General features: G+C 36.5%; 1 protein-coding gene across 1 annotated transcript in view; it reads left to right on the plus strand.

Moving 5' to 3' along the window:
• Positions 1 to 19,099: 19,099 nt before the first annotated feature.
• Positions 19,100 to 26,541, plus strand: part of SLC26A7 (solute carrier family 26 member 7) — a gene marked incomplete at its 5' end in the record, with an annotated part of 123,169 nt that continues 115,727 nt past the window's right edge. Inside the window, 1 exon segment of the mRNA XM_079133940.1 lies at positions 19,100 to 19,292. Within this exon segment, the coding sequence (XP_078990066.1) occupies positions 19,100 to 19,292 (193 nt within the window).

The following is a 26,541-nucleotide window of genomic DNA, read 5'->3' on the forward strand; positions in this document are numbered from 1 at the left end:
TTGTAGGCATTTTGGAATTTAGCTTTTCTTACCTCTTCCCAGGTCTTACCTCTTGTCACTCTTTGCTTGAGCTACCTTTTCTCTAGTCATCTTCCTTTTGGGGCCCTGAAGCTTCTGTGCTATTTCCACCTTGCACATACTATATGCACATCCCCCTAACTGGAACTCTCTTACTGGTTCCTAACTGAAACTGCTTGTTCCTGCTCACACTTCTCTAGTTATTGAAGTGTGACTGGAGGCAAGTTTTCTAGCCTCTCTGGGCCTCTGACCTAACTTCTCTATCTATAACATTGAGTAAAAGTTCCCTTCTCAGGGGGTGGTCATGAGGATTAAATAGATTAGTACATGGAAAACATTTAGCCTGGCATCATGGTGAGAGTCCAGCCAATGCTTGTAAATAATGGTATGGAGGACTGGGGGTGTGGCTCTGTGGTAGAGCACTTGCCTAGCATGTATGAGGCCCTGGGTTTGATTCTCAGCACCACATATAAGTAAATGAATAAAATAAAGGTCTATCAACATCTTAAAAATATATTAAAAAAATAATGGTATGGAGAACTTTGAATTTCTAGAAATGTATTCAAATTGACATATATTATATACTAAAGAACAGAGAATGATTGAAGATAACAGCAATGGTGTGGAAGATGAATTAAGGGGAAGCAAGCGAAGAGGAAAAATGCAGATCAGGGTTCATAGCATTAGTCTACATGCATGCACCAAATGAGAGCTGAGTTAATGGTATACCTGATTCAGCACAGTGTGGGGACCATAGATGTCTGTCAGCTTTGTGTCCTAGAGATCTGGAGAGATCTGGAGTGCCAAGTGCAAGGTAAGGAAGTCAAGAAGAGCTGGATGTGAAGGGAGATGGAGTTTGATTAGAGATGTGGGAAACTAAGATGTGCTAACTGAGCATGGGTGGAAATGTCTAGCAGGCCTTTGGAAAGGAAAATATAATCAAAGGCATGGATTCTAACAAGGAATGAATTACTTTGTTCTATTATCCCATGTCTATGTTTCCAAGGGGGAGAAGATAACTGCAGTGCTTTTCTTGTTATAGTTTAGATAATGCTATGCTTTGATCTCTCCCACAATTCTAAATCCTCTTTTGGCCTTGTCCTGACTGGGATTCTAACAAGTGAAAATTTAACCCTTTTCCTCACATGCTGTAGCCTCAGACAGCAGACATACAGGTGGACCTATTACTGGGGAGAAGGCCAAAGACACATGAGGAACTTGTTTAAGTCAGAAGCAGCATTGTCTGCAGGGGACCACTTCATAAGGTTGGGCTATCTCTGCCATGAAAAGCCTTTCTTTTCCTTTTCCTTTTCTTCTTTTCTGAAGGATTAAGACTCTGGCACTTTGAATCACGGTTCCTATTTGCAGCTTAGAGTAAATTATTTTGAATCCTGAAACTGTAAGAAAAAACTTGGAACCAGTAGGTAGTCATTAGTTTCCTGATTTCCAGTCAAGAGGCAAGTATGTATGATGCAGGGAATTGTGTGTGTGTGCATGTGTGTGTGTATGTATGCACACACATTGTCTTAATTCCATGTTTTGATTCATTTCCACTGATAGGCAGGAACTTAACAGAGAAATACCTGACTATCATGGTCTTCATCTTCTCTAATGAAAATTTTCCACATATAATGCTGGGGCTTTATGTCATCTTTTAGAAAATTAGGTATATGTAATCTTCATCTACTTTGTTGTATAACTTTGTTAGAGTAAAATGTAACATAAATGATTCTGTATTTCCAAGCTGAGTTCTTTGAGAAATAGAATTGCTCATTAAGAAAAATGAAATTGATCTGAGGTTAATTTGTTTTCTCCAAAAGCATTTTAAAGTACATGGTCAACAAGTAAAGGGTCACCATTCTGATGCAAATATTTATGGAATGAAATGCTTTTCAAGGTTATTTATTTCTAACCAAATGAATCTGTTCATTTGTCATTTGTATTTTCCTTTGTATGAGGGTCAGTGTAATGAACCCAAGTTCTGATACAATGTTTTAAGAGAGATATTTAGAGAAACAGAGAATATGCTATGGAAGAGATACCAGGTATTTTACTGTTAATTCTAAATTTCCCTTTTCATAAAAGGATTATTTGTTTTTAGAAAAGTACTTTTCCACTATGCTACATTTCTTACAGTACTGTGGATATTCCCAGTTGCTTAGTACTGATAGATTTTCCAGGACACGTGTTCCATAATTAGTTCACTGTATTCTTTTTTCTCTTTTTCTTTCTTTTGTTATTGGTGCATTGCAATAATGCATAGTAGTGGAATTCATTGTTACATATTTACATATGCACAAATTATAACAATATACTCCAGTTGGTTTTTTGGTTGAACATTCTTTGCTGGGTTTCAGGAGAATCTAAGGAAGTCAAAGTGACTTGATTTGGAACTCAGAGTTCCAGAATGCCTGAGTAGGTGATAAGGAGGGAGGCCTAGTGACTATGTTGCCAAACACCCTAAAGGGGCCTATTTTGTGGGGCTAGTACTTGTTGCCAGAATATCCCCAAGGCTCTAAGTATTGTAAGGGAATCAGGTACCGCCTATGCCTAGAAGGCTTATAATATATCTCTATGAAGCTTCAATCTAAACAAAACGTTGATTTTTCTAGGAAAAAAACATTCAGAGAATACTGATGACCGAATGAAGTGATCTCTTGGGGCTCCTTTTAGTCCTGTGATTCCAAGAAAGGCTATGCATTTCTGAAAGCCGGTGATTACCAACAGATTAAGGCTTGACAGTTGTAGCCAAGAAAGCTGCTTAATGTTCATCGGGAGAACTGAAGTAGAATGGGAATATTTCCAAGCTGGTGAATACCCTGGGTTTGCAAGATGCTTCTATCAGCTGGCCTGATTATATTTAAACTGTGCTTTTTTGGGTATCCTTGTGGGACCCTGATGACAAAGAAACCCTCCAACAGTAATTTATTTTAGCCTAGTTAAGATTCATTAGTTCAATTTTTGCAATAATCCAAAACAGGACGAGCCCAGAGGGGAAAAGAGAAAACAGGAAAGAAAAAAGCAGCGAGGGAGTTGGCCTCTGCAGAGGCTGTGTGAAAGGACAGCAGGCGGACTTTCCATATAATATGTGGGAGAGGGACTTCTAACCGACCTCACCTCCCTCTTCAGGTGAATGTGTTCCTGAAACCCAAAGGGGTGAAGCAACTTGTTCAAAACTATACAGTCAGCTGCAAAGCATAGAGCTGAGTTCCTGGCTTATTTGGATGTGTTTCATTTCGAGTGACCTGTGCCCTCTTCCTCACAGAGTCCTCAGAGCCAGAGTTCTACACTATCTCTGTTTAGCTTCCTTGTTGCTACGCAAGTGCTACTCTTTTTATTTTATTTTATTTTATTTTGGATACAGGGAATTGAACCCAAGGGTGCTTAACCACTGGCCCACATCCCTAGCCCATTTTTAAATATTTTATTTGGAGACAGGGTCTCACAGAGTTGTTTACAGCCTTACTAAGTTTCTGAGGCTGGCCTTGATCCTCCTGCCTCAGCCTCCTGAGCGCCTGGGATTACAGGCATGTACCACTGCTCCTGTCACAAGTACTACTCCTTAGACACGATATCTTTACTGCCCCCAACCCTGTCAAAGAACAGAGCTTTGGCTCTCCTTTACTTTGTCCTCAAGCTTTTCTTTTCTCCAACATCCTTTTTAAAATCTGTAATTAAAAAATTTAAAAAATCAGTGCATTATACTTATACATAATAATTGAATCTATTTTGCATATTCATAAATGAATATGTTTTCTCCATTTAAATCCCCAGTACTATCCCTTTCCCTCTTCTCCTTCCTTCCTTTGATCCCCTTTCTCTCCTCAATTGGTCTTCTTTCTGTTTATTTAGTTTTTAATTCTTGCATCATACTTCCATATAAAATTGGAATGCACTGGGATACAGTCATGCATGCACATAGTGTAATGGGGTCATTTCAATTCTCCACTTCTTCCCCTTTGCCTCCCCTTTTCTCTCACCCTTGGTCCCCTGCTTCTTCTCCATTGATCTCCCTTCTATTTTCATGAGATCCCTTTTTTAATTCCCATTTCTCTCTAGCTTCCACATGTCTTCTCCAACACTCTTAAGTATGACATTCTAAATTCGAGTTTTCAGTAACATCTGCCTATTCAGAATAGATCAGATGGCAGAAGCAGGAGACTGGGACAATAAGAAGATAGATTTATTGCTGATTTGTGGCAAATCCTGAATTCATTTGCATACTTAGTTTACTTTCTTTCTGACTGGTATAATCCTCAATTCTCTGAATGTTCTGATACCTATTCTTCTCTTGCTCTGCAAAGCAAGACTACTGGTCCCTCTGGGTGTGAGTATTGGTCAGGAACATATTTTGGAGTCACTAGCTCTATAACTTAATTGGATTTAACCAAATCTGTTGGTTATATTACAAACTTCTTTTTAATTTTTGCTCACAGGGTCAAATTCATTATTTTCTAGGGTGGTCTCTGCAAGGCTTCAGTAAACTGGTTTGTTTGTGGTTTTTGAAACTCTTTGAGTTCTATTAGAAAACAGAGTGACTGCTTACCACCAAACAATTACAGAAAGTTCACATGTACTAAAATGTTGAAATTGGCAATTAAGAAAGCCATAATATTGCACATATTACTGTTGGGTGGCACTTCTGTTACATTCTATGAAAGTGTTGCAGAGAGACTTGACAGCAAAGGGCACCTGTGTACCTTCTTCTCAGCTTCATTAACTGCCTGGTACATTCTTAAGTCTTATGAAATCACTGAGAAATTAAATGATGAGTATTTAATGCTCTTAAATGAAACAGTCAAACCTGAATCCTAGATTGTTATTCTTAGATGGAAAATGATCATGGTTGCAAATAGTCTTCCCGTTCAATGAGCTGACATGCTGTTATCGCTAAGCTCTGATTGCATTGCTGCTTGGTTTTCTGACATGTTCAGCTAGGAAGTACAACCAAAGACAAGGATGTCATCCCTCTCCTCATCTGACTTATAAGTGAGTTCTGGAGGACTGCTCCATGTCCCCTGTCATTACACCTGCCCCTTTCCTTACCATAGTGGTCACTGAGACCCTGCAGACAGATATGAGATGAACTGGCCAGCTGGTTTCCCAGGTGTGCAGTAAGTAGTTGGAGCTCTTTGGGGGATTAAGTGCTCTGGCTCCATTGTTAGACCTGGGATTTCTGTGGGGCAGGATTGTGCTCAAGCTGTCTACCTCTGGTCATTAAGTGCAGCCCCTAAAGCCCCAAATATAAGCACCCTGAGGAAAAGACTTACAGGAGATGTAAAGAAATATTGCAGGAGATGTACTCTTACTCATGTTTAGAACGGGCTTTAGAAACTCCAGCATGCCCTTTCTAATGAATTATTCATGTTCATATCTTCACTCACTCCTATCAAGAGAAAAAGAGAAAATCAGAATTCCCACCAGTCTAGGGACATTGTGAAACAGTGTCAGCTGTGAAATATTTATGAAAGATTTTGGGTGAAGGGGAATTTGGGGGAGGAAAAAACTGTGAAAGGTCTGGGAGTCACAGAAATACTGGGTAGTTGAAAATCGTCGTCTGGGGATTTAATATATATATATATATATATATAGTGGTTCTTTAAAAGGACTCATTCCTAACTTATGTTATATATATATATATATATATATATATATATATATATATATATATATTTCTCACAACTCAGGAAGTGCTGCTAGCAGTCACTGATTAATAGCTCTCAAGCCATATCTGAGTTGATAAATTACTTGTTTTAATGCCAAGTTTACTCAATTTAACCATCTGCTGACCACTAGGCCCTGGGATTCTAGCTTGGGACTTCCATAATATTCTCATGGAAGAAGAAGATTAAATAGGCCCAGAGTAAAACCTCCCCCAGAGGCTACTTGGGATTCTTAATTTCTCTTGATATTTGTGGAAAGGAACAAAAACTGACTGATTCATTCCTTTTTTGAAAATTTTACTTTCATGAATAACCCTATAAGCTACACATCTCTTCTAATAGACACTGGTCCCCGATTAATACAGAAACAAAACTGGTAATAGATTTTTATATCTTAATTTGGGTTTTAAGAAAGTTTCCTTCCTTTTTCAAAAGAAAATCCTACATCCTTTTGACTGCTTGAGAGAGAAAATAGAAACCTCTAACCTAAATAGAAGGAAAAAAAAATTGAAACTGGTAGTTGAGAAAGCCTCAAGCTTCATAGTCCCAGCTCTGACCACTTCCCTCACCCCTCTGCCAAAGTTTTCAGGGAGTAAGAGTTGGGAGAAGCTACCAGAAGTCACAAATCCATCTGAGTAATTTCATAATTAAACTTTCCCAGCAGCATGAGTAGGTTTCTTTCACAGTCAGTTAGACTACCACAGAAGGTGAGGTAAGGGCAGCAGGTACCAGGCCCTCATGTTGGTGGAATATGAGTCACTTTAATAAGGCGAAGGGAAATGAGTTGATCTAATGTGATGGAGACTATTACCTACCATCAGTATTCATCACAGAGTTCTGGGCAGATGTAGCCTAGAAACCTTTATCCAGGTGTTCTTACTGTTATTGACTTCATAACCACTAGGTGACACTGTTGCTTCAAGAGTTAGTGCAGGAAGCACCACTACCCTTACCAAAGTCACACAGGAAGCACTCTTGTTTCTATTTGTTATAAATATATTGTTTAGTTTCAATATGAATCTGATTTGTCAGTCTGAAATCAAACGATTACTTATTGTCACTATTATTACAAACAATTCTGACAACACTTTCTACTATGTAAAATGTACAGATGCTTAGAATAAAACAAACTACTGCTGCCTCTAAGAATCATTCACCACTGCACTGATGTCTGATATTTATCAATGGCTTGCTCTGTAACAATGCATGTTCTTTGTACTTTAGCAAATTATTTCATTAAATTCTTTGATCAGCCAAATTTGCTGTCAGTGACAAAGCCAAAAAGCAGCAAAACTAGTGGCAAAACCCTGACTGGTAGTATGGCTCTTTTATTGACAGATGCTCACGGCCAGGGGGAGAACATGATCTGAACTCTGCAATGGTATTACATACCCAGTTCACTCTGCAATGATACACAGAATGCTCATTTAAATTTGTGTTTTTGATAAGTGACTATTTTTTTTTCTTGGGGGGGGGTACTGGAAATTGAACTCAGGGGCACTCAACCCCTGAGCCACATCCCCAGCTCTGTTTTGTATTTTATTTAGGGACAGGGTCTCACTGACTTGCTTAGTGCCTTGCTTTTGCTGAGGCTGACTTTGAACACCTGATCTTCCTGCCTCAACCTCCTGAGCTGCTGGGATTTCAGGCGTGTGCCACCACATCCAGTTGATAAGTGACTTTAAAAAACCCCATATGCAGAATTTTACAAAAATTTGAATTTCAGATAAACAATGCCATTAAATTTCATTTAAGTTTATCCCATAATTGCATGGGACATTCCAAAACTATATGGATGTGTGTGTAAGTGTGTGTGTGTGTGTGTGTGTGTGTGTGTGTGTGTGTTTATCCTTTATCTAAAATTTCAATTTAACTAGGTCCTGTATTTTTACAGGATTCCTGTAAACACCAGATTAACTCTAATTTGAGCCAGTTTAACAAAATTCACATAATTTCTTTCCTCTCTGACTCAGACTCTTCCCTTCTCTGTATTTCTCCTTCCACTCCTGTCTGAGGAATATACACTTGTCCTCTTAGTGGTGCTCCTGAAATCATGTCCTTTGGAACAACTTGCTCCTTCTGGTACCATCATGTTTGCCTCATTTTTACTCTTTTTGTGTCCACCATGTCTTTTTCACATCTACGAAAATGATTAGAGATTTCTGCCTTGAAAACCCTCTGGCTTCCTCCGCATCCTGTTTGATTATACTTCTGGAAGAGCACATCCTCTTTTCAGGAGCAGACCCTGTTTTCCTATCACTTGTTCCCTCTTCAGTCAACTGCAAAGTCTGATTCCTCCACTCTTTACTATAATAGAGCCTCTCTCCCACGGGTCTCTCAGCAACTCTCTAATTGCTAAATTCCATGCTTTTCTAAGCCCTCATCTTTCTGTTCATTTTCTTTCTATTTGATGTGTTCTGTCTCTAATCCCTTATTTCACTCTTGGTATTATTTCCCATGACTTAATCACCTTTTTGCAGGAGAGTCCAAGGTTCCCAATCTTGACCTCTGTTGTAATAATATTATCATCACATACCAAACCACAAGAAAACATTCCTCTTTGACATTCTTTGGTCTCAAGTACTTTGCTATACATGGCTTCACCTCTATTTTTGCATCTCTCTCTTGATTTATAATCCAATTGCATTATTGACAAAAGGAAGAGAATTCTTAAAAAATTAAGATAAACAGAAAAGGAATGGTATTTTCACTTCCCTACCTCAGTCTCCTTAACTGATGATCCCACTGGGTTTTGTAGAAATAAGTCATATTCCTGTGATAGAATTTTTTATTCTTCAGGACTTATGATTAAGTTGGTAACTCTCTGCCTTCAACTGGTTGCTCTTTCATGGTGCTTGTGAGTGTGGAGGTGGGGCAGAGCAATGCTTTTCTTATCCTATGCTCAAGTGGGTCAATAAGTTCAGAAACTGCTTGATTGATAAATATGGTATAACTACTCTCATTATATTCATGTTTTGGACCATTATCTGCTCAAGATGTTCACTAGTATGTGGAAAAGATCATAGGTTAAATCTGCCTTATTCCTAATTTCAATGACCAGTTGCAGAAGGGCAGTCCAGACCTTGAACTCTTAAGTATATGGTCTTTGGTTTGAAAGAGTCTTACAATTCCAATCATGCTAAAACTCTTGAACTATAACTCTCCCTCATTCTTAGGACTTCCTTGAATATGGGTAATTCAGAGAGATATATCAGAAAACATTCAGATCATACTAAGTGTTAAAGCAACCTATTGGAAAAATGACTCCAAATGATAAGAATGTTCATAGGATAGAAGACCTCAGCAATAGATATTTAATTAGATGGAGCTTTTCACTTAATTACAGATTGGTAGATAGCCCATAAAATAATTCCTTCTGTATAGACAGCCAAAAGGATTGACAGGTGTAAGGAACTATGTGCCACTGAGCATGATCATTGCTCTACTCTTTGGTGCTACTTTTAAGTTCCTAAGTGTAATGAAACCTTATTTCTACTGATTAGATTGAGATTCGTGGTCAATTTGTTAAGTGACCAATTGAAAAAAAATATGAGAGAATATTTCTGTTAAGGCATTTTCGTAAGAAAATTGTGTTAGATTAAAAGCTCCTAGAGTAGTAATGGTAAATTCACAGTTTTTGTGGTCATTCCCACTAATGCCCATGGCAGATGTTACTAATAGGTCTATGCAGATTTTCTTACTGAACACGAGGCACTACTTCAGAATTCCTCATTATGTCATGTATTTTGGTATTTCAACACAAGAACTATTTCAACTGGATTGACACAGGATTGACATAGATAGAAACAGATTTGGTCATTATTCATTTTACAGATTGAATTAAGGAAATAAGTTTGCAGAAAATTACAAACTAGGTAAGATTGTCCATCCCAGGAGAAAAAGAAAATATTCCATTCAAATTGAATAACGATGGGAAGTAAGACTTATAGGGTTATTTCTTTATGCTTTTCATATGTATAAAGTCATATTTAAAGCTCAACTTAAAACTCTCAAGAGACTCGAACGTTATCCAAATTTTCTTAGCAACTAATGGAAGCAATTTATGGGAGCTAACAACTAATATTTATCAATACCTCTCCAATATGCCAAGCAATGTCCTTGGTACTCTTCTTATCTAAGTCCTTCCCTCAAAGACCTTGAAAAGTTGGCATTAAGTTTCAGTTTTGCTTGCCAATGTGCTGGTTGCTCGTCTGTCTCCATAGTATATAACACTTCAAATATGTCCTTTCTGCTATGCTCCTTCTGATGTGAATACAAATAATGTTTCTTGGGGTTGATTTATCTGCTCTAGTATATGTATATTTTTCCTATGGGTAGTATAGGTAATATAGTTCTAAATATCATTGCAATCTCTTTATAATGTAACTCCTGACACTTCCAGAGTAAATTTTAGTTATGCCATTTATTAATGAGGAGAATGAAAACCCTGGTGCTATTCCCTATATGCTACTTCTTGGAGTGAAAGAAACACTTTGTATAAAAAGTCCCTTAACATTGAACTTCCAATAAACTAAAGTGACTTGAGAACTTATCTACGTCTTCTGATAAATGATAAATCTGTAATCATTCACCGTCTCTTTTCCTACTGCTTTGATCCCACTGTCTGAGTTATACTTAGCCACCCAATTTGATTTCCCAAGACAAATAAGACAGAGCACTGAGAAATTCTGGATGTTGTTGTGTGTTGTAGGGGGCCAAGACATTAGCAGAAGCTCATATTTGAATTACATTGTCAGTTGCAGAATGCAAATCAGCAAGTCAAAACAACCTGAAAATATTCCGTGACTTTATGGTCCCAGGAAAGTCTAAGCATGAGTACTGTGAATTTTTACTGGAGGGTCAATTAATCCACAAAGCCAGAAATCATGAGGTGCTATGGAAGTCAGCACGTGACAGTGACAGTCTTGAGTAAGACCACTCAAACATGAGTTTATTATAGATCTGGGCTCCTGTTGATCCAGAAAACCCTCCTTGGAGCATGGGAAAATATCTACCAATAAAATGATATAATTAGGAATCATTCTTTGACATTGGAACTCTAATAATTCTGCTTCTAAAAAATAGTCATAAATCTATATGAAGATTTATTCCAAGACTTTTCCTTAGTGTTATCTATAATAATAAAAGAATTGGAAGCAACCAAAGTGTCTACTTCTTGGGAAATGGGTATATATACTTGGGTACTTTTTCATAAAGGAATTTGGTACAATCATTTAAAAATAGTGTTCTCTAAGGATTTTGAATGATTTGGCAAAGGCTTTTGATATACTGGGTGAAAACATTTATGTATACAGTAATGCCTAAACAATGTAGAGAAAAACATTCCATAGAAAAAAAACTAGAATAGCAATAGTGATTGTGAGACATATTTTTCTTTTTCTTCAACACTTTCCTATATTCTTCAAAATCTTCTATTTTATAATAGTAATTTGATTGCTTAATAGCCAGAAATGAAGAAACTATTGGCAAAAATACATCACATCTGATTGTGAGCACTTTGCATTTTGCCCTGTTCATACTGACATAATACAAAGCTAGGGAGCTTTAAAATGAAAGCAGTGTATGAGTAGAAACTTCTAAATTTTTAAAAATTTAAAGAACACACATGAGAGCAGTTTGGTTTTGTTTTGTGAGTTTATCATTCTATTTATACCTCAGCTGCCTTTTGATAAAAATACTCTGTTGCAAGTAAGTGAGAACCCTAAAAGTAATCACAAGTTCTAAATGTTATATGAGTATTCTACTTTGTGCATAAAAATCAAAATGACCATCTCTCATATATGCTATGTAAATAATTTCTACATTGCTTAAGTTTTTGAAATTAGGGGTGACCGCTAGATACCATCTCTAAGTGAGAATGAGACCAACACACAAGATGCACATTAACTTGAAATTTCCCAAAACAGTAATTTCATAAGTTCATTTCCTGTGATGTTGGAAAATTTGTTTTTGGAGACTAATTCTTATAGAAAAAAGGGCTATATGGAATATTTTATTCATTTTTCTTCTAACCCAATGGTTCTATATAATCTAGTGTTTTGCTATTATCATTCTTTCTGGATGGGGACTCTATCCAGGTGCAAGTCTAATGAAGTTATTAGACAAACTCAAATATCCTTTGAAAATAGAAACACTAGATCAAAAAGTTATATGACTCAATAAGTTATATGACTTATTTTTGATTAAGAAATCAAATAAGAAATAAGTTTTATAAGAGCTCTTAAGATAACTTTTGGACACAATGGAAAAAAGTTCTAAATACCTGCCTATTCCCAAATAATTCCTATTAAAAAATGAATTTCAATCTGAAGTATAAAGACTAAAAGGTATGTCTGTTTTTCTTATTTACAGTTATATAAGGATACTTAATACTTTTTGGGGTAATCCTATGAACTGATTGTTTTTTTTTTTTTTTCAAAATTCATATGTTGAAGCTGTAACCCCCAATTGCGAGGTATCAGAAGAGGTTTAATACAAAATGCAATGCTCAGATTTGTATAAAAACTCCTTCATAAAGAAGAATGGGAGGGAAAATATTGGGAAATGATTTTGGCCAAATTATATTGCTATATTGTGTGCATGTATGAGTATGTAACAAAAAATCCCACCATTATGTACAACTATAATACACAAATAAAAAATGTAGAAAAAAAATCAGAGAATATATCGCTTAACAGAAGTGTATTTGGGAAAAGTTAGAATTTAACCTTGTGGTGCTATTTACATTTTATTTTTAAAAAAATTTTATTTATTTATTTTGCGGTGCTGGGGATCCAACTCAGGGCCTTGTGCTTGCGAGGCAAGCATTCTACCAGCTGAGCTATCTCCCCAGCCTCTATTTACATTTTAAAAGTCAGAATACAGCTAAGTGTTTTGTTAAATTTTGGTGTCACACATGAAAGGAAAGTTGATAAGCTGATGCAAGTCATGGGCAAGGTGATCATGGGACCGTCTCATATTATAAAAGGAATAACCTTTGTGTCCTGTCAGTTTTGAGTAATATGGACTATAGATATAGCTTCCTACCTGAAACTAATAAAATAAACTGTCACAATATATGGAACAATGGTGTCAATATTCTTGACATCAGCCAATGGTGGACAGAAATCTTAGAGAGATTTCTAAGATTCTAAGAAGTAAACAAAACAAGTCTTACAATTATCCTGACTTCTGTTAGGAAGTTTCCCCGGCCATGTGTAGCAGAATATGGGGGTAGAGGAGGAACCAGGAGGAGCCTGGAAGTTGGCAGTCTTTAGAAGTTGAAGAGAAGGAGTTAAGATCTGGAGAGGACATAGCAGGTAGATTTCACAGAGAAGAAAACCAGAGGGTGGGGACAGAAGATAGATTGGGTGAGAGTGTATTTCTCACAGATACACTCTGTGAGAGTGTATGAGTAAATCTGCATATGCAGAATGTCTTACTAAGTAAAGATCAGTGCATGAATATGAGAATGCTACAGACACTGAGGAAATAATTAGAAGAAGTGATCTTAGGAGCTCACAGAGTTTCCATTAGCCAGAGTAAAAAATCTTATAAGTAAGATGTTAGATTTAAACTCAATCATGTTAATAATTACATTAAATGTAAATGGCCTAAGTAAGGCAGAGTTTGTTGAGTCGGATTAAAAAAGGAAGACTCAATATAAGCAATTTACAAAAAATCTGCTTTAACTATAAAGATGCAAATAGGACAAAAGTAAAAAGATGAAAAAAGAATATGGAACAACTAAAGAGACATGGGATATGTAGCTGGAAAATGAGAATACACAAAAGGACTATCACAATCTTCCATTATACACATTTTTCCTTTAGCATGAGGGTTAAGGTTCCTAAATATAGAACGACTAAAGCAGCAGTTTCAGGCCCACAATCATGCAGTACTTAATGAAGGTAAATTTCCAACATTTTACTGGAAAAATACCTCTTAAAAGCTTCTTAGGTTGTGATGGGTTCCCAGTCATAGTTTACTTAACTTGCTGTTTATAATTTTTGGTCAGAAATGAGAAAGCCTTTTTCTAATACTTAATAAAATGCTAATTTTTATTGCTCTCTTCCCTCTTTCTCAGTCTTTTCTTCTCCTTCCCTTTTTTCAGTCTGTATATCTTTGAAAATATCTGATGTTCATTTTAAAATATGTATTTGAGTGTATGAGTGATTGTTTTGCTAGGCTTTTTTTTTTTTTTTTTTTTTAACTTTAATAGTGTTATCTCCCTTTGGTCCCTATCATGAGTCAAAAAGTACAGTATAGTTACCTATGCATGTGTATGTCTGTGTGTGTGTGTGTGTATGTGTGTGTGTATGTTTTCCCTAAAAAGTACAGAATATAAAACAATGGAAGAAGAATTAAAAAAAAAAAAACATGGTAAAGAAACAGAAATGGAAAGTTCTATTTAACCTAAAGAAAGAAAAATAAAGTCCATTAACAATTATTTTTGAGAGCATAAATTTTTCTCAATGTATCGTACTGGTTGGCCTGTCATAAGAAAAATATTAACTGTACCATTCTGGACTAAAACTGATTTATAAGTGTGCATCCATACCTAAATCTGACAGTTATTTATGAAGTGAACAGCACCAAATAAAATTATTATTATTATTATTATTTTTTTTGTTAGCACTGAACTAATCAGACCTGGAGCTGAAGAGTTTGTAATGAAAATAGGATAATGACTGAAGAGTAGACATCTGAATAACAGATCTTGGCTCAATAATTAGGAAAACAATGTTCTAATAATCAGAATGTCTGAAAGTTGGAATGGGCTGTTTTTCTAAGTCTGTTAATTTCAGTCATCAGAAAAATTTAAATGGAGGTTGAATTCAGGTCTATGCCAATCTATATGAAACTTTGGGTAAATTAGGAGAAGGTACTCTGTCTGACAGACTTAATAATAAAGCCGCTCTCTCTGTATGGGTGCACCCTGGCTTAGTGAATAGAAGTGGCTTTCAGCATCCACTTTCCCCTTCAGATGGGAGCCTTTTGCACTGTCCTCTTATTAGATGTGCCACAGATCAAGGTCCTGAAGTAATAGATATGAATTAAAAATCGATGCCATCCAAGGTTTATTAGCCTTTATTTCCAAGTAAATTGGGTATAAATCAATGCTCTAAGTGTTCCAGTCTCTGCTCAGGTGAAGTATTATGCTAAAATCAAAAGAATGTCAATCTTTTACATGTGTCTCTCAAAACCATTAAATGTGATCCAATTTATAATCCTGCACATTTCTCGAAAGACTTACTCACTCAGGCCTGGCCCAATCCCTTACACTTCATGATTGCTCCAGGGGCTCCCACAGGTCAACTCCCCAAAACTCTGTAGCCTCAATTCAGGAGATTTTCTACCTCTCTCATGCTTCCTTCCTCTCTCCTGCACTTCCCGTTTAGTTTTTCCTCTCCCCAGATTCTATCATATAAGGAGACAGACCTATGTTGAAAGAACTTTCTTTAGATTGGGAAAGAACAGGGAGAAATTGAGCAATCGAAGATAAAGTCTCTCTTTGTTTTCCCCCTACTGTATCTAATTCTTGTTCTCTTCATCTATTTTCCTGACAGCTTAATAGCACAGCCTGGAAATCAGACCGAGACAGACGAAGTGATTCTTGGGTACTTCAGTAGTAGGAACATTGTATGTTCATACTTATTGAGTGGATCCTTGGTTGAAGTTCCTTCTAGATCCTAAGGAAAGAGACAAAGCAAAGTATGTGACTAATCCCTTCTCATAAGGAATTTACAATCTTATGAGCCACACTGAATAAAATCACATGAAATAGATTTAAACGAAGAAAATCAATGAACTGAAAATAGCTACAGCACTACACTCTGAATAGCCTGAGGATTCCTTGAATGTTGATTATACACCAGGGGCAGAACTCTGGAAAACCTGGAAGGTTTCATGGAAGGGTAAATACTGAATAAATATTTAGAAAATATAGGCAGAATGAAAAACCCCTTCCCTTTGTTTTCTCAGTGGGAATGCTATTCTTTCTCTTCTAAGCTCCCCTATCATTTAAAAAAAATTTTTTTAGTTGTTGATGGACCTATATTTTATTCATTTATTTATATGTGGTGCTAAGGATCAAACCCAGTGCCTCACATATGCTAGGAAGTCTTGCTCTACCATTGAGCCACAACCCCAGCCCCTCCCCTATCATTTATTATGTGACTTGATTATCACTTTATTCCATTCTGCCTTGAATTAGTCATTTAGTTTTCTATTTTCTTCATTAAACGATAGCTCCTCAAATATAGAAACAGTATCTTCTTCCTGTCCCTCCTCCTCTCTAGCTCCTCAACACAGAGGCTAGCAAATCATCACTGGTTCAAAAAAAAAAAAAAAAATCATGCTTTGTTAAGTAGGATTGATCAGAAGCTTGTCAGTGGGGTAGGGGAAGAGAGAAGGGTCACGTGATTTTTCCTAAAGGGTTTAAGTTTGAGTTTGAAGATAACAGAAATTCAAACACACCAATGATGTTTTCAGAACTTTACCTTCAGTTCATGTGTGAGATGGAAGATAGTAAGTTTGTCTTTTTGTTTGTTAGGTGTTATCCTGGACATTTAGAAAGGTGTGCCCCCTACGGAGGGTATGTAGTATTAATATTTAAACTGCCTTTAGTTACTAAAACTTTTAATACATATATTTAGCCTTCTTGAATTGTATAGGTCAGACAAACCACTTATTTCATATGCATGAAGAAATTCTTTCACAAGATTTTCTTTATTTGATATTACTGATTCTAAATAGGAATGATATATCATGTTCTGGAGTGAGATGTGGGCAAGTTTTAAATAATGTATCTGCATAAAGAATTGGAAAAAATTGGAACTGGAATTCTAGACTTAAATTTTAGAAAAAAATTTTAAGAAACATTTATTCCAATTTTTTTTTTTACCTTTTTTTAAAATTAAAAGTCATAAATTTACATAGGGCAATATTGTTTGATTCATTCTGTTATTTGTTTTCCCTTCCCCCCACCCCTCCCACCCCTCTTTTCCCTCTATACAGTCCTTCCTTCCTCCATTCTTACCGCCCTCCTTATCCCTAACCCTAAACCTAACCCTAACCCTAACGCTAACCCCTCCTACCCCCCATTATATGTCCTCATCTGCTTATCAGCGAGATCATTTGTCCTTTAGTTTTTTGAGGTTGGCTTATCTCACTTAGCATGATATGCTCCAATTTCATCCATTTGCCTGCAAATGCCATAATTTTATCATTCTTCATGGCGGAGTAATATTCAATTTTTTAGGAATATTTTGATTGAGAGACTTCAGAACTATTTTATTATAGTAATTTCTCCTCCCTCCCAGTCTTGATATATTTTAGAACAATCACTAGCCCTGATGTGATTTAGGGTACATGTAGGCAGATTCACCTTCAATTCTGAAAGTTCTTTTCATGTGAACTCTTTGTTATAAAGACAACATGAATTTTAAAGTGATTGAAATTATACAAATACTGAATGTATTAGGTGTTGACTAATCATTTCAGTCAAGCTTCCAATTATTTTTCTCATTTTGCAGCATAGATGTGAATTTATGACCCATATATGTTTGGGAAAAAATATCTTCAGTGTTCATTTTTATTATGAAATTCATATAATCAGTACATATATAGCTTCTAAATTTGTTTTTGAATATACTGAACGGAATATTTAAAGTTAAAGGTAGTATTTGTAAAGGAAAAGTAATATCACCTCTCTATTAAGAGTGGGTTTACATTTATCTGGTGATTCCACTCTTTATGCCAAGAGAATAGGATTAAAATACTACAACTTAGTTTCTAAATGAAGCTCTCTGTAGGTCTCAAACCTGAATATAAAATAGTTTGGAAATTTAATATAATGTCAATAATTAGACAAATACTAATCAAACTCTTTTGCAGATAGAAGTAAAATCTCTCTCTCTCTCTCGCTCTCTCTCTCTCTCTCTTCCTTCCCTCCATTTATTTAGAATTCATTGAATTGGGGGAAAAATATCATTGCACTAAATACAAAGCAAGAAGTGTCATCTTTGAGGCTGAAAAAGTAGCTCTTCACTTTCATTTTAAAAACAATACAAGAAGGTACTTACAGGGAAGTAGTCAAGGGATCCAAGCCCTTTATTATTCTAAAAGCTTCCAGAAATCAGATTTGTATTCTCTGGACAAATGGGCATTAAAAGGCACTGCAGCAAACTGTATACATGGTATTCTTTTTCTTGGCTTCACAATTTTAGCTAGTATATTGGCTTTTTGGTTTAATTCCAATGACACAGCTCATAAATGCAGGCTTTTTTCTTCTGGGGTCTGAGGGAAACAATCATAAAATAAAAAGCTTTGACAGTCTGTCTGTTGTATTATAAAATGTAACAACCCCCACCCCCAAAGTTATGTGAACACAGGGAAACACTGCACAAACAAAAAGTTAGGAACACTTCAAACAATAGTATAAACACTGGGTTATTCCTCAATAAATTTCACTTACAATGGTATAAGTGTGTGAATTATATGACTTAGAGAAACTGTCAGAGGAAACTGAATGAACAGCTTCAGAGAGAGAGAGAACTCAAGCCACAATTATTTGTTCACCGTTGCTTATTTTCTAAGCCCATGAGATGAAATTTCAGTTGTTCATGAGTACTAGCTAGTCTTTTCCCAAGCTGTGCAGTGCCTATGGATCTGTATGAATGAAAATCTCTTCTACCAGGGAATCAAACACACTGAGGACTTTTACAGGACCCTGTCACGTTTCTGAATTTTGTACAACTGGCAGTTATAGGATATGTTCAAAATATGTACCTCCCACCAAAGTATGGGGGATCCTTTGAACATATTTCGCACAACAGACCCCTCTGGCAGATTTATAATTTTGCGTAGCTTGAAGGGAGAAACTGGACTGGCAGGATGTTTTCTGGTTTCATTAGCATAGCCCAGCCTACTTCCAACACACGCCCAGAACTACCTCATTAACCATTGGGATTGCAGCCAAACACATAAGACTACAGTGAATATAAAGGGAATTACTGGCAAGAAAGCTGTAGACTAACTTACCACCGAACCCATTGCTTTTCCAAGATCAGAAATATATTACACTAAGAGGAACCACTCCTCATTCAGATAAGAATTCAAGGTTTTCATCTATATTTTTTATTTACAATAATTAGCTGCATCATAAGACATATAGCCCAGCTGCATCTATTTAAGTGCTTTTAATCTCTCTCTCTCTCTTTCTCTCTCTCTCTCTCTCTCCCCCTCTCCCCCCCGTCTCCCTGTCTCCCTCTGTTCTCTTACTTATTTTCTGGGTAGCTTTGACATTGTTAACCACAGACGAATTGGAGTCTGGCATTGAAAAGAGGTGTTCTGCAACGTTTTTTTCCCCCCCCCTTGTCTAAAGAAGTTGACTTCTACAACAGGGAATCTGAAAAATGACAGGGGCGAAGAGGAAAAAGAAAAGCATGCTCTGGAGCAAGATGCATCCCCCACATTATGAGGACATTAAACGGTGGTGCAGAAGGCGGCTACCTATTTTGGAATGGGCACCACATTACAATCTGAAAGAAAACCTGCTTCCAGACGCCGTGTCTGGGATAATGTTGGCAGTTCAACAGGTGACACAAGGTAACGTACTGCATTTGGTTTTCCATTTTTCTGCAGAGTGGATGTCGTTTTTCTTCTTGGAAGGTATTATGACCTGGGATGGACAATTTAGTGAACAAAATGGAAATTTAACGAAACCATTATTAACTGGGAAAATAAGCAGTGTGGATATCTTTATTAAGAGTTTTCCTAATTGTCTTTTCATTTCTGTGTTATCTTTTGCTAGCAATTAAGCATTGACCCCACTTTTGAATGACATTACACAGTTGTACGGTTTAAGTTCATACAGTTTTAGAGTAAAAGATCAGTAATTATGGGAAAATGAACTTTTATAACTTGCTCTTGCAGATATAATTTCCTGCCTTCACTGAATCAATCTATAAAATATCTCCTGGTTTGAATATAATTGTCTTTCAACCTAATTAGTAGCACACAACTACCTGTTGTTGACTTTAGAGCAGTTATAAGCAATGAACAAAGCTTTCTGCACAAAAGGAGGCTCTTTGCCAAGATCATTATTTGCCAAAAGAATACTGTATGTTTTTAGAGCTTACGTTTTACTGTGTATGCACATTTACTTTTGTGTCCCATTACCTACTGCATCTATATCTTAATAAGAAATCTAAACTGGTGAGAAGTCTGATTTTAACTGTTCCAAAGCAGATTCTAAATGATATTTTGGGTTTAGATAGGTGTTTCTCTTCATTAAACTAGTTAACTAGTGTGCACATGTGTGTGTGTGCTTTCTCTAAAGGTACATTAATCAGTTTTTGGATAATTCAGGTAGTGATTTTCTACCTGTAGCAAGGAAAGGCACTGCTTTCTCAGCCTTGAGGATTTGGAACGGTTTTCTTGGCATAGACTCTGTAGGTTTATATTTCCTTGCTATTTCACTACCTCCCTGGCTCTAACTCTTATTTATATTGTTAAATTATAAGCACTCTTTTAATTAAATTATTCTGTAGCTGGAACAAACTGGTTTGTGTATTTGTGTTTTTAGTGTGATTAGGAACATCTGCACTGGTGGCTTTACTTTAAGATCCATAACACTATCATACTTTATGGGATTCCATTTCATTACATAGTTTTCTATTACATTTTTAATGACCATTTTGCCAATAGCAAAGCATAGTGATCTTTCAGAAAAATGCAAAGTAAATAAATATTTGATTTAAAATTCAAAATGAGACCCCACTGTGGAGTTTAAAAACTTAGGTGATGAACTAGAAAAGGACTTTTTCATCAGATAGTTTCAGCATATGTTATAGTTCAACATATGCTTTAACTTAATGTAAAATGAAGAGAATTATGTTTTTACTAATAATTTGTCTTTCATGTTTGGGATATATCAGGTTAATTAGAACATTTTGAGATATGATTGAGTTTCATGATGCAAGTTTTGTTTATAAGTCTTTGGTAGTTAACTGCATGGCTTTTATTTGGGTATAGATTTTGAGGGATTTTGTTTTATGAGTTATGTATTTCATTGACTATGAAGAAACACATTGGTCAGTCCCCAACTGGTGAACAGCACAAAACTTACTCTGCCTTTGTGCCATGGGAAAGTACAGATCTGGCTGATTCTTTTGGAAGTCTACCAGTGAAGGGACAAGTCACACTGCTAAGAAGAATTTAAAGGTTTTTGCTGGTATATGAAAAGACTAATCTTTCTAAAAGCACCTATTTTTTTAAATACAATTCTCACTCAAACTTTTTCATGATCATCTACAATGGACAGTTAAAAAATGAAATATCATGAAGTTATCATTTGTTTTAAGAGGTACTGTGCTAACCCCTCATGTATATCACCACCCCCATCCTCAGTGACAGCGATCTCCTCTCCATTTTACATATCAGGAAAGGCAGGTTTAAAGAATAAGGAATTTCCCCTGGACCTCATACCTGATAAGTGGTAGAGTCAGGATATGATTCCAAAGCCAACACTCTTAACATTTTCACTTTATATTCTACACTGCCAAAACAACCAGACTTTTCATAATACCAATGTTATTAGTAATAGGAGACATTCTTTTGGAAAGGTACAAGTATCTTTCCCTTCAAATTACTTTTACATTCACTTTTCATCCTTGTAGTTTTTAGACCCCAAAGGCGAAGTGACAAGAAAAATAACTACAGTAGGATGCAGAGAAATAAAGGCATTTAGATATCATCATCTCCTATTTGTGTTAATATGATACTGATGATTATCATCAGCTCCATTTCTTTAGGAAAACCAGAAGGGTTTCATAATGGAAACAAAAAACAAATATCCTTTTAAAACTTTACAGAATTTCAAAGCAGCTTTTCATTGACTCAGCATAGTAGAATTATATAGAATTATTGAATTCAATGTTTTTCACTGTAAATATAAAAAGTCTAGGAATCCATCTAGTTACTGTTTTTCATTCTATCTCTAGAAATAAATTTAAAATTAAGAAGTATAATGGAAACTAGCATTTGAGTGTTTTTATATATCAATGACAAGAAGTCATTTTTAATTACATTATTAAAGATTTCCTAATTGTAGACTATAGATACTTTTCATTTATCAATATATCTGACTCCTTTATAATATTTTCTGTATTGGCAGTACTCTTTCTAGACACCTTTCTTCTCTTGGTTTCAAGACACTAATCTTTCATTTTTTTTTTCCACTCTCTGTCTGAACTACTCTTCTAAAGAACCTCTACAAGTTTTGCTCTTTCCATTCTACTTTTCCCATTCAACACTAGTGTCCTTGGAGACTCAAACCCTGGCCTTCTCAAAAAACATCTCAGACAATTTCATCTGCATAAAAGACTCTCACTATCATTACCATGCTAGGCTCTCAAACCGAGATCCATATCTACTCTGCAAACCTAGTGTGTTCTGAAAGCACATCAGCTGTTCCATTTAGTCTTCTAAAACAAATGGACTGGCACTGCCATCCTAACCAAATTTATAATAGTTAATGATGATATTAAAAAAGGATAAATGTAAGTACTGTTTTAAATATATATTCTCTGGATATATATTTATATATATGTATGTGTGTGTGTATATATATATATATATATATATATATATCATGTATATATATATAAATATATCCAGAGAGGATAAATAACTTACCTAAAGTCACACAGCAAATGGAAAGAAATCACATACATTTGGACTCAGGTTGTCTGGCTTTAGGATTATGCTCACAGTTTTTGCTAGACTTTCTCTTGTAGAAAGTCTTGTGAGTCATTCTCAATTCTTTGTTCTTTTTGCTGCCCTGGCCACTATCATACAATCAGACACCAGGTTCTTTCATTTCCATCCTTTAAGTATCTTTTCAACCAGGTAGCCTTGCTTCATGCCTCTGCTGCTACCCTAATGCATCCTTTGAACCACTGAAATCCCCATCCTGAGTCTTCATTCTCTGCTCTGTCTCCGCCTGTAGACAGCATTCCATACTGCAGACAGAATAAGAAAAGATTTGAACATACTGCTTCCCTGTTCAGAACACTTAAAAAGTCCTCTATTTCTTCTCAGATAAAAGTCCAATTCTTCAGCATATACTCTCAGATGATGAATAATCTGGGCCTCCTTATATAAAACGCTACTCAAAGAGATCTCTCCTCTGAGAACACTTATTTATCTCCTGGGAAGACTTGTTTTCTTCCCCCGGCACCCTTTGTACTTTTGACTTATCTCTTTGATAGTCTTTATTTAACATATTGTATCATAAGCTTTGATGCAACTCTTTCTAGACTGGTCTGCAAATGCTGGAAACAGCGACAATGCCTTCACTTTTATATTCTTACTAACTTTTGTTACCCTGCACAAAGAAGTAGGTTTTCAATAAACTCTGGAAGAGCTAAGCCTTTCTGTAAGCCACTGAGTGTTCTGTTGCATAGACTGTCACCATAGGAAGGAAGGTGAATTTAAATGAATTCCTATGTTTTAAAAATAACCCTTCTAAGGATACTGATAGTGAAAAAATATACATTAAAATATGAGTAATTGGTTCCTTCCAATTTCTCTTTCTTGAAGTTACAAACTTGTAGCCCTCTAGACAAATCTGGTAAAAGGTGCATCTTCTTTGTTCCAAATAATGTTAATTTTTTCAACCAACATTGACAAATAGGATGTTTTATACAAAAATCCAAATACTTTGCTTCTCTTAAAAAAGAGGAAGACATGGCCACACAATGCCCACATTCCCATGTGGCAGAAATCTGCTGGTCTCATCAGAGGCTTCCCGCTTCAGGCAGGGCATGCACTGCACATCCTGCCACAGTCCCTGCCACTCCCTGGTCCTCTGCCACCCTTCTTGCTAGTGTTCTCATTATAAGTTTAGCCTGAGCTAATGTGTTTATTGAGATGCTTTGAACTCACTTAAATAAAACATTTATGGAGAGATTATTTTAGATTAGGTTCTTAAACTGGATCTGCAGAACTTTCAGTCCAATGAACTTGGACTAATGTATTATTTCAATATTCAAAATTTCTTCAGAAGTCTATGCATTTTTTTGTTACTTGTTTTAAAAAAATATTCTGGGAGAGTCAATAGGGCTTTACCAAGACTTCCAGAACTGTGATTGTTCCTCCACAAAGTAAATAAATGTAAATAGGTACATTCATTGCAAAGAAAGAAGGGTAAAAGAAATCACAGATCATTTTGTTTTCAAATGTTTCTCAGAAACCATTTGCATTTAAAAAGTCTTTAAAACATTGAGGAGCCTTTATTACTATCACCAGGTAAGAGACATTTGCTATAGGTGTCTTCTGCCATAATGTGCTTTAGCTGATGTCTTGAAGGTCCTCACTACTGATTGTATTTTGAAGATGAGCAAACATTTGTAGAGAATGTCATCCACACAAAATATGTTACCAACATGGTTGGCAAGTTAGCCAGCATCAGACTGGTGTGTAGACTGCTTAGTTCACATTCTAGCCAACACAACCACTTGGGAGTTACTGTGTTCCAACCTGAAAACTCAAGCACTGAGACAGGGTGGAAACTAAAATGCATGACTTGCCATATAAGAACCGGATCTCCTGGGGAGGAATATGAGAGTGTTTTGCCTTGCATTCCAAGGGATCACCTAGAATTTTTGTTCCAAAACCATGAAATTTTTAAACTGCCATAGGGTTGCCTGATGTTCAAACCACAAAGTTTTGGGCCACAGACAAACGATGGATGTTCCTTATAATTATGCAGAATGTGTGGCATTACTGGCACCAAAACATATGTGTGGAAGCTGAGCTTCATTGCACTCCTGAGGGCAGCTTAGTGACATGTGGAACAATAAGTGGAAATTCCTGAAGCATACTGCACTGAGAAGATTAAAGGCTTGTCTGGGAATTCTTCCCTGCATGCGCTCAGCCTTGAGGATACAGAATACTAATACTGTATCTCTAATCCAACCCCCTAAATCACTGCATCTTCCTGCTAGTGACTTTTCTCCAGGAACAAAGGCAGCTAAATATTCTTATGTACATCTAAAATATACTTTCCATGACCCCCATGAAATGTGCATAGGCACTAGTGACACTTAGCAATTTTTTCCCTTTGGCTCCATTTCTCCTCATCCCATGACCTCACTATTGCTTCAGCCTGCATTCGGCACTTCTGATTTTCTTTGTCATCAATGTAGAAGAATGATGACTCAGATATCAAAAGCACATTTATTGGGATGATGCCCCCTTTAATATTCTGAGTTGTCCACATGGAAAAGCTATGATCTTCCTTTTTAGGGTGTTAAGAACTTGAAGTTTTGTAATAATAGCAGTGAGGATGAGGTGTGTGACCTATAGAATAGTAGACTTCTGTGTTTGACAGCTACATTCCATCCCTGTTGTCTTTAGTAGCTGTGACTCAGATTTGTTTTGGGTAATATTATGGTTTATATATGAGGTTTCCCTCAGATGCTCATTTGGGAGACAATGTAAGAACATTTAGAGGTGAAATGATTATGAGAGGTGTAATTTAGTGGATTAATCCATTGATGGATTAACTGGGTGGTAAATGTAGCCACATAGGGTGTGGTTGGAGAAAATAAGTCACTGGGGCTTATATTTTGCCCCTGGGAAGTATTGCTCTCTGTGCTTCCCAGTGGTCATGTCCTGAGCTGCTTTCCTCCACCATGTCCTTCCACCATGGTGTTCTGCCAACTGAACCCTCTGAAACCATAAGCCTCAAATAAACTTTTCCTCCTCCACAATGTACTTGTCAGGCCTTTTGGTCACAGTGACAAAGTAGCTGACTTAAACAAGGAAGAATGCCTCTTCCATTTATAGTACATGGTTTAAGTGTGGTTCTACTTCTGGCTCTAGTGATGGAGTCTATCCAGGCTGATCAGTGAACTGAATTCTTCTAAACCAGGACCTTCAATTTTGAGAGCCCTTTGGTACTAACTGGGGCTCATAAAACAGTAGTTCCTGGGTCCCACCTTGAATAATTAAATCAGATTTTTCTGGAGGGTTTGATCAGACCTAGGCATCTTTTCTTCTTTTTCACTTCTTCTTGTAGTCTTTCCTGATTCTAATGTGTATTGGTGTTGAGAGCTGGATCCAGACAGTTATTGGTTCAGGTGAAGGTGTGGGGCCCGAAGTGTGATAACTGGCACAATTCCATACTTCTGGCCAGTGACTGATTCTGAAATAGGATTTGCACTCTAGGCACAAGTGTATGGGTTTATTATAAAACAGATTAGTAATTTATTATTTAAAAATGGTAATGAAATGTGGTCCAGTCAGTCTAGATCCCAACACACGTGTTGAAACTTTTGGGAGGAGACAGCTTTCTCCTTTGTGCTGGAGCTGATGATGCACCTTAGTGGCTTCCCAGGACCTCCAAGATAGGTCATAGCAGAGAGGAATAGTCCTGATGACAACTGAAACAGCCATGACTTCACCTGCATGTACATATAGCTTTTCCCTTTGTTTAAGTAGGTTTAAGTTGGGTTTCTGCTAATCACTTTAATGACACATTTGAGTGCTATTACTCCCTGAATATACTGCACATCTTATGAAACCCAGTAAGATAAATATTATTGTATTTTATATTTTCATGAGAGAGGAGTTTGAGGTTCAGAACATTAGGTGAATTGCCCCCAATTTTAGTACTGGCTAAGACAGATTCAAACATTGACTTTCCAAGCCTCAGTCTCTCTGGCTGCCTTCTGTTGCCCTGGATGTTTCTAGCATGGCAGACATTACCTGGGTGGGCCTGCGGCTGACTCTGGGCCTCCCTTCACATCAACCGTCAGCAGCCCTTTTACATGGTGACATGTCACCTTCC

The sequence above is a fragment of the Sciurus vulgaris genome (genome assembly GCF_902686455.1).
Source record: "Sciurus vulgaris genome assembly, chromosome: 1".
Taxonomy (NCBI): domain Eukaryota; kingdom Metazoa; phylum Chordata; class Mammalia; order Rodentia; family Sciuridae; genus Sciurus; species Sciurus vulgaris.